We start from the raw sequence: 9,762 nt of genomic DNA on the forward strand, positions 1-9,762 counted from the left end.
ACTTGTTGGTATCAATATCAGAATAATTAGTTCGTCATACATGCAGATGTATATGCACATACTTACAGAGTATGCATCATCTGTTTGGAACACGCCAATGGTGTATTGACTATTGATGTCTTTATGATATATTTGTAAAAACTATTTTCAGTAACTAGTAAGTGCTTTATTCCGTAGATATATCATTATGCTATAAATTGAAACATACGTTACTTTAAATATTAATTACAACAATACCAATTAGTATTACAAATACGACCAAACAACAAACAGATACGATACACGACTTCTTGATTCCTGGACTTGCTCAATTTATAGCTGTGAAGCTCTGTACTATCTGCTCACAATGTCAAGCAAATGCATGACTATAGATGTATTCGTAATAGTTTGGCACTATTTCAGAGGCATACGCATTGAAAGGTTTCTGTTGAAGGATATTGAAGAGGTTTGGAATTGTGATATATCTGAAAATTTCTATTAATTTCCAACAAAACAGATAAAACGTTCAAGCACCACCAAAAGGTACATCAATATATATGTATCATAAATTGCTTTGGTAGGTTTAGAACTGTATATGCTCATTTCCGTTAAGGCTTTGTCCTTTAAAAAGAGGTCGTAAATATTTGGCTGAATTGTAACAGAAAAGAAAAGCAATTTGCATTTAAACATAAACTTTGTAAAATCCTTTCAAATGTTTAAAAACATAACTGTTTGTACAATGATCTTTTTCACTAGACTTTTAAAAGAAAGAACTTTACAATTTCATTATATGTTCGATTCTCTATTTCTCGTTATTTACTGGGATACACTATATATGTAACATCAATCAGGCAGCCATTCTGATACAAATTAATAAAAATAAAACAGGGCAAAATTATACTATTGTAACGTCGTTTACGGTATGCAATTTGAAAATGGCGCCATCGTGATTAAAACAAGAGAAGTGGCTCATATTGATAATGTAGTTTTCAATTGAAATTATTTTAACAAAATCACACGACTTGTATTACATCAATGATTACTTGGATCTTATCCATATGTTTGTTTGCAAACTTTTTACTGGTGGCCAGTTTTAAAATGACAGGACAGTATCTTTATTAGATTGATCTGAATAACCAAACTTCAATCCCTTGAAAACTTATTTTATTTGTTTTATAATACTGAATATTTAAACAGTAGTAGCTCATCAATATTTGTACTTGTAACCGATTTCAGGTGGTCAGTTTGTGAGCGGAAAATCCTCTGTAACATTTTTAAATCAATAGCAGGTGATTTCTGTAATAGCTTTGACTTTTGTAATACATGTAGAACCATAAATATTAGTTATAGAGTTTATTTATATAACCGAATTGCATATGTCACACTATGGACTCGTGGTGTTTTATATATTATATAATATAATCTATTTAAGAAGCAAGAAAAACTTACCAGTTCGATTTGCCTATGCAAAAACATAAAGTTATCCTCCTCTTATCGAAACATGAAATAGATAACATAATATGCCACATAATGTACTACATACATGAGAAAAGTAACACTATTTACCATTTTATTCATTATTCATTCTGGTCGTAAATTTATTACGAATAAAATTATAGTCAGCTGACTGATCTATACATTTGACGCCAACATATACAAATCAACAGGTAACATAATCGATCAAATGTAATTCCAGCATATTAAGTGTAATACCAGCATGTCAAATGTAACCCCAGCATGTCAAATGTAATACCATCATTCAAAAAATAATACCAGCCGATGATGTCAAATGTAACCCCAACATGTCAAATGTAACCCAAGCATGTTAACCACAGCATGTCAAATGTAATACCAGCATGTCAAAATAATACCAGAATGTAAAAAATAACGCCAGCCGATGATGTCAAATGTAATAGCAGTATGTCGAATGTTATACCTGCTAAACCTACATAGTTTTACATTTTTATAGACGGAGTACGAATCCTGTGAAAGTTGCATTGATGGCGCTCTTTGCTCAACGTGTGAAAGCTCTGGTAAGACCTTACATGAGAACTACGTTCACCTTTTTAATGACATTCATCAATGTTTTGAGTCTGTAACTCGGATCTTTGAAATCCTCAAATAACATTTTCTGCTGTAATTTGTGTTCGAATTTTTATAAAATTTGGCATTAATGAGTTAAAGTCATCCACGAAACGCTATACAAAGATAAGGCGATATAGAAAAAAAAGTTATGTAAACTTGGATTTTGAAATATTTAAAGTCAAAGTCTAAATTTCAGACTAAGAGTTTTGATGACTATGTTGCCCAGGAAGTTCGGGGATAGAAAAAACTGAAGGCTATTCGACTGTGTTGATCACAAACTTCTTTGAACTTGAATTAGAATTTTATGAATATTAAACAATTATTGCATGATTAAGAGGTCAACATCCAAGTTTATAGACCTGACCGTGGGAATATTCACCCAGGCCTATAGGACGAGTGAATATCACCTTGGTTAGGTCCATAGACTCGGATATTCACCGATATTATCATACAGAGAGTTTTAGTTTATGACTACACTAAAAAAAGAGCCTCTGATCAGTTAGATTGTTCATAAGAAAAAACTTTGGTTTACAGTCAATACACATTGAGAAATTTTATTTAAATATAACGAGGCTGCTTATTGGATTATGTGGTAATAGAAAGGAGATATAATTTGTCTGATGTTTCACAGATTTATATTTTAGTAGAGATCGCGAGTTTGTTTTAAAAGATATTTTCCTTTTTTTGCTCGTTTAAATTCATTTACAAGAATATCACTTTTCGCGACGACTATCACTTTCTATGGACCTCCACGTGAACTCTTATCGACCGTTCAGATAGTCACAAAGTTATTGCAAATATTTACTTTGTCGATAAAGATATGCCAATTCACTTTGACTAGTACGTGTCAACACAATTATGTATAATATAGTATTTAAACATGAAATTACAAATAAAATACATAGCCAATCGTAAGAGATTGATCACATAATTAACCCTTACCCTGCTAAATTTGTATAATGAACTTGTCCGTCTTTCAATTTGGACAGTACCATTAACTGTTTAAAGGAGTGCTTACCAAAAAAGATACTGACTGAATGGCGAACAGTGCAGACCATGATCAGCCTACACGGATGTGCAGGCTGATCTTGGTTTGCACTGGTTGCAAAGGCAGAATCACTTGCCGCCAGCAGGCTAAGGGTTAATTCATAGACACCACAGGAATATTTAAATGAAATATATTTGTCAGTTACTCCTTTAGTCAGAAATATTTGCTTGTAATAATTTTTAAATTCCCCAGCACAAAATCAGTTCTTATCCGAAAAGAGGATACTAGACTATAGTTTTATATGGTTATTCAAATACAAAGCAGATACATATACTTGCATGTTAAATTTTAAGGCTGTCCTTACCCTGAAGAGAAGAATAAAGCTTCGTTGCTTGGCAACATGTTTTCTACCGGAAGTAACATAACTTACAAATGCACTGAGGGATATGATTTACACATTAGAGACACACCGATCGTATCAAAATGCCTTGAGAATGGACACTGGACTTTGACGGACTTTCTTTGTTTACCTGGTACGTTTTTAATATCATTTTCATAAACCAACTTTAATAATGTCACTTACGTTTACTATGGTGTTGTCGATCATATTTCATTTTGGGTAGTGTCCAGTTACCTTGAAATAAAGGCATTTATAGGTGCGGTCCCTGTTTTCTGTCTTTTTTTTTTTTTTTTTTTTTTTTTTTTTAAACACGGTGGCCTTACTCGATCTTTTATCGACATTTCCTTGTTTTCATTTTGATTCTTGTATGGTGTTTTGTTGGGTGTTTGGCGCTGTATGTGGGGACACATTTAGGCCTACGCTAAAGGTTGTTCATATTTACTTTGAAGTGCCAATCGTTGACAGATGTTTCAACAACTTTTTCTTCTCTATCTTATCAAAAGTAAAATGGGAATTTTAAACATGAACTTAACATTAACGAATGTGAACAAGGTTCTGACCACAGGGATACCTTCGCGGAGATATATTGTATTAATGAAGCTGAGTTGTGGTTAATGAAACCCACAAAGTATCAAAATACCTTGACAATTTTGTGTCATTTGGTGTAGTTATTTTAAATCAACTGTTTCGACATTCCTGATTGGTACCACAATCATGACAAAAATGTTCACTTGTTTCCAAAAGGAGTCAACCTTATGTTTTTTCTTTGCCCATCAGCAAGGAATCATTTCTATGCCTTAAGATCGAGGTTTGGTACTACTGTTAACGGAGTAGTTATTCTTATGTTACTTCAATGTGAGCTCAAAAATAATTTTAAGGATAACTAATTATACAGAATTTACTACAATTTTGTACGCAACAAAGTGCTACCAATATATTTACAGTTACTGTGCAAAATATGAAGAAAGGAGAGGAAAATGATTTTGATATATCGTGAAAACTAATGACAATTGGCAGATGGAAGATAACTGATGACATAATTAATCAGTCTTAAAAGGGCACTTGTACAGTCTAGCCTACAATTCATAAATAACTGATGCTTTCAAACCTGAACTTCTTTAATACTCATACATGTAGTCTTTCATTTATGCTGTAACTGCAAAGGATTCTGGTGAGTTTCACAACAGATTCTACAAGCTTCAGTCACACAAGTAACACTTTATTACATTTTATCCTGTAATTCCAGATGGCATTTTCTACAAGCTTCAGTCACACAAGTAACACTTTATTACATTTTATCCTGTAATTCCAGATGGCATTTTCTACAAGCTTCAGTCACACAAGTAACACTTTATTACATTTTTTATCTTATAATTCCAGATGGCATTTTCTACAAGCTTCAGTCACACAAGTAACACTTTATTACATTTTATCCTGTAATTCCAGATGGCATTTTCTACAAGCTTCAGTCACACAAGTAACGGTTTATTACATTTTTATCCGGCAGATTCTACAAGCTGCAATCACACTAACACTATATTACATTTTTTATCTTGTAATTACAGAGGGTTCTAGGGAGTTTAATGGCAGTTTATACAATCTTATTACAGAGACGAAAAATTGGTATGATGCTAAGGTAAGAAGCTACTAGTTTTGTGCATCAGCAGCAACAAAAAAATACTTTTATTTTTTTTCCAGCCAGGTTACATTTGTAACAAATGTTGCTTTAAGACAGTACATTTTAGATAACATGTAAGTCTATCAGCATAAAAGAAATACTTTTTCGTAGGGACAGTATAACTACTTGAATAATATCGGTCATTAAACTTATAACACAGTTAGAAACTAAAGTATTTTTGTATTGATAGTGACTTGTGCTCTACTGAATAAACATATATTCAACTAAATTTAAAGAGGTGAATCCCAACCTATTTGTTTTATAAGTCAATGTTAGTACAACATTTACCTTAACAATCTAACTAAATAGACATGATATTGTAACAGTTTCAGTATAATGGGCTAGTTATACAGTAAAAATGCATATAATAATCTAATATTTATTCTAAACTGGTTAAGAGAATTGATGATATATTATAGTGTGGATCTGGCAGACACAATAATATGATAAAAAGTTAGTTCACTACAATTGCTAAACATCATCTGAGGCTCATAACAAATTACGGTGTTCTGTTTGAAAATCGTTATTTTTATTTCTAAACCCCATATCTCGAATGTCGAAATCGCGAAACTACGACGATGAAAGTCGAAAACACGATGACGAAACACGACGGTGAAAGTCGAAACTTCGATGATGAAAGTGGAAAGTCGAAAGTTCGATGGTGAAAGTCGAAATCGCGATGATGAAACCTCGAAACCAGGATGGTGAAAATGCGAAATGATATCGCGTTTTTATCATCGTAGTTTCTTGATTTCGACTAGCACAATCGTAGTTTCGTGTTTTCGCAATAATTGTGATTTCGACTTTCACCGTCGTGGTTTCACTTTCATCATCGTAGTTTCGTGATTTCGTCTTTCGAAGTATGGGGTTCAGGAATAAAAAAAATCTCGATGGTCCAAACGGAACACCTTAATAATCTACTACACGTACTGGCGCAACACAGAAGGGCGAGGCTAAGAGAAATCAATGTTAAGTGCTAGATTACCTTCAACAAATATTTGAACTACGAATTGCGAAATGGGTCGGGTTATAAATGGATATACCATAATGTTACTGTTTTATACCACTGTGCTTTTATTTTATTGTCTATTAAATTAACAATGAAATGTTTGAAGGGATTGAACGTGTGTGTATTTTACTCACTTATTTTCAAACGATGTGAAAGACATTCACCGAGACAAGATGATGGGTAGCGTGCAAAACTCTTGCAAGCTCTAGCTCTTTTTAAAAGTAATAGGTCACGTAAAAAGTTCAAAAATGGCAGCGGACAAAGTTGTCTACTGTTCCAGTGGTATCGCTGTTTGACTACGGTCTCGGTCACCAACAATCCTCGGGGCTATTGCAGACGTTAATACACGAAAACGTGTATTATTCCCACATTAAAGATGACAGTCCCATGCATTGTTGCTTTAAATCTGATACGCTTAAGAACCAGCGAAACTTCTGGAACTGGGCCATATTCTGTATATTGCATTATTCTACCACAAACATTACTAACAGTCTTCAGAAGGAGTCGCCAATTTGGGCTACCGTTATCGACTATAAATAACCCCCATGCATGCACGTACACGCAAGCACGTCAAAGAGAAATGGTATTTTACATTTTCAGGTTTAAAGCTGTTTTAGACATTGTTGCATAAAATATTTTATTTTTAATAAGATATATATCAATAATATAATATAATATAATATAATATAATATAATATAATATAATATAATATAATATAATATAATATAATATAATATATTACATAATATATAATATAATATAATATAATATAATATAATATAATATAATATAATATACCAATAAATCAATAAGAAACGTTGTGACTGTCATCTGCTACGAGTAACATATTTTCTCTTTTTATTTCGTTGTTCCTTATAAGGCAGTGGTGTGTGTGTGTGTGTGTGTGGGGGTGGGGGGGGGGGGGGGGTTCGTATTGCTTGGCATTCTTTCATCCAATATGTTACTTGCAATATATATTTTCTATGAACTGACTATTAACATCATCATTCTTGGTATTTCTACTTTTATTGAAGTTTTTAAAATGCTAATAACTTGACAGTTCCTTCTTTGTAGGAAAACTGTGAAAGTCTTGGTGGAAATTTGACTGATATTAGATCAAGTGCTGAGCAGGATTTTATCATTGAACTTTTTGATGGTAAGTAGATTATAGATCTATATGGCTAGATGTATATAAGATGTATTTATTAGGAAAGATAATGAATATATTTATACCATTAATACGCTGTTATGCGGGCGCCGACTATAGGTAAGTTAACATTCGAGAATGCACATAAGGAGATACATGTATAGCCAAAATGTTACGGAAGTCATCCAGCTGGCTTACAAAGCTGTGTGCCAGATCGTGCCTTAGATAATGCCTGGAGGGAAAACAAACAAACAAAGGTTTTTCGTTTGGTTGAAGAAGAGTTGGTTTTTTTCCTGCAGTTAGCGCTCATAATTCTCACTAAAACATTTTATTTAACAATTACAGTATACGTAAAAGTTTGGACAATTTGTTCAAATGCTGTGTACGTTGTTCTTTCTCTGCAGTTAGCGCTCATAATTCTCACAAACATTTTATTTAACCATTACAGTATACGTTAAAGTTTGGACTGTTGGTTCAAATGCTGTGTACGATTGTTCTTTCTCTGCAGTTAGCGCGACATAATTCTCACTAAAACATTTTATTTAACCATTACAGTATACGTTAAAGTTTGGACAGTTGGTTCAAATGCTGTGTACGATTGTTCTTTCTCTGCAGTTAGCGCTCATAATTCTCACTAAAACATTTTATTTAACCATTACAGTATACGTTAAAGTTTGGACAGGTGGTTCATATGCTGTGTACGATTGTTTTTTCTCTGCAGTAAGCGCTCGTAATTCTCACTAAAACATTTTATTTAACAATTACAGTATACGTAAAAGTTTGGACAATTTGTTCAAATGCTGTGTACGTTGTTCTTTCTCTGCAGTTAGCGCTCATAATTCTCACAAACATTTTATTTAACCATTACAGTATACGTTAAAGTTTGGACAGTTGGTTCAAATGCTGTGTACGATTGTTCTTTCTCTGCAGTTAGCGCGACATAATTCTCACTAAAACATTTTATTTAACCATTACAGTATACGTTAAAGTTTGGACAGTTGGTTCAAATGCTGTGTACGATTGTTCTTTCTCTGCAGTTAGCGCTCATAATTCTCACTAAAACATTTTATTTAACCATTACAGTATACGTTAAAGTTTGGACAGGTGGTTCATATGCTGTGTACGATTGTTTTTTCTCTGCAGTTAGCGCTCGTAATTCTCACTAAAACATTTTATTTAACCATTACAGTATACGTTAAAGTTTGGACAGGTGGTTCATATGCTGTGTACGATTGTTTTTTCTCTGCAGTTAGCGCTCGTAATTCTCACTAAAACATTTTATTTAACCATTACAGTATACGTTAAAGTTTGGACAGTTGGTTCAAATGCTGTGGACAATTGTTCTTTCTCTGCAGTTAGCGCTCATAATTCGCACTAAAACATTTTATTTAACAATTACAGTGTACGTTAAAGTTTGGACAGGTGGTTCAAATGCTGTGGACGAGAACACGTTTTCTTGGTTAGATGGATCTGCAGTCAGCTCCGGATACACAAATTGGGCTCCTAATCAGCCTTGGCACCCTTGCGGAGGAATTCGTTGTATAAGTGTGTTACAGACCTGGTCATACAGATGGAACGATGAAGCGTGTGATAACAAGATGCGCAGTGTCTGTAAATTCAGTTAGAGTTAACACACCAACTCTGATGTGATAGCAAAGTTTAATTTGGGAAATAGATTTTAGTTTTACCTGATTTGTTGGCAAATAAAGCACGTTTTTTTCGTTCAGATGACACGTTTTTTTCGTTCGAAACGTGTTTTAATTGACAAGACAATACATGGTAAAATCTTTCTTTGTTTATATAAAAGAAAACCTTAAAAGTGTTATAATTAGATTTAGGTCACATTTTGTTAAGGTAAATTCCCAAACTTCTTCGACACAGTAGATTTAGAGCAAAAAGCCTGTTTATGCAAAATGCCCGAAATTTAAAATCTAGGCCATCTCTGTCCGTGCTAACACTGACGGATGCACCAGAAACATATTTGGATGATAATATCAACCCGTGTTCTATGTGTTACCGAATGATTCAAAAAGTGTTATATTTATATTGAAAAAAAAATACTGAAACTATTTAGTATATGGCATAAATACATGAACGGGATTCAAGTATGTGGAAGACCAGAGGCTCCAAAACAAGCCGTATATTTCTTATCAAAATAAAATTAAAGTTGTGAACCGAATAGTTTTTTTAAGTTGTTTAGGCCACACCAAATTAATTTCTTGGTCATTGGATTTTTCCAACAAATATAGGAGCGTGCGAGCGAAATAAGAATGAAAATATTTTTTATTTCACCTATTTTTTTGGAGCGGGTGAGGAGAGATTTGAAGAAAAAATAAAAAGCTTTGTCATTAGAATCAACAAGCACAGCCAAAACATATAAAAAAAGGTTTGAAAATACATAAAAGAACCAAAGATCCTTAAATATTGAAGGTTTAATGACAAACTGCCCCAAAAATACATGGCATCCACTCCTGA

The 9,762-nt window shown here is 33.2% G+C and overlaps 1 protein-coding gene across 1 annotated transcript; it reads left to right on the plus strand.

The window, feature by feature from the left end:
* The first annotated feature begins 4,698 nt into the window (after positions 1-4,698).
* On the plus strand, positions 4,699-9,388 carry LOC123533195 (lectin-like). The gene is made up of 4 exons (XM_053520486.1): positions 4,699-4,729; positions 5,018-5,088; positions 7,215-7,296; positions 8,689-9,388. The coding sequence occupies exons 1-4, from the start codon at positions 4,699-4,701 to the stop codon at positions 8,910-8,912; spliced, it is 408 nt and encodes a 135-aa protein (XP_053376461.1). The 3' UTR covers positions 8,913-9,388.
* The last annotated feature ends 374 nt before the right edge of the window (positions 9,389-9,762 follow it).

This window comes from Mercenaria mercenaria, chromosome 12 (assembly GCF_021730395.1).
Source record: "Mercenaria mercenaria strain notata chromosome 12, MADL_Memer_1, whole genome shotgun sequence".
Taxonomy (NCBI): Eukaryota; Metazoa; Mollusca; class Bivalvia; order Venerida; family Veneridae; genus Mercenaria; species Mercenaria mercenaria.

Excerpts from the sequence above, each read along its gene's own strand:
- LOC123533195 (XM_053520486.1), top strand. The coding sequence starts at position 4,699 with ATGGCATTTTCTACAAGCTTCAGTCACACAA. Across the intron at positions 4,730-5,017 it reads TACAAGCTTCAGTCACACAA|AGGGTTCTAGGGAGTTTAAT; the intron begins GTAACACTTTAT and ends TTGTAATTACAG. Across the intron at positions 7,297-8,688 it reads TATCATTGAACTTTTTGATG|TGTACGTTAAAGTTTGGACA; the intron begins GTAAGTAGATTA and ends TAACAATTACAG.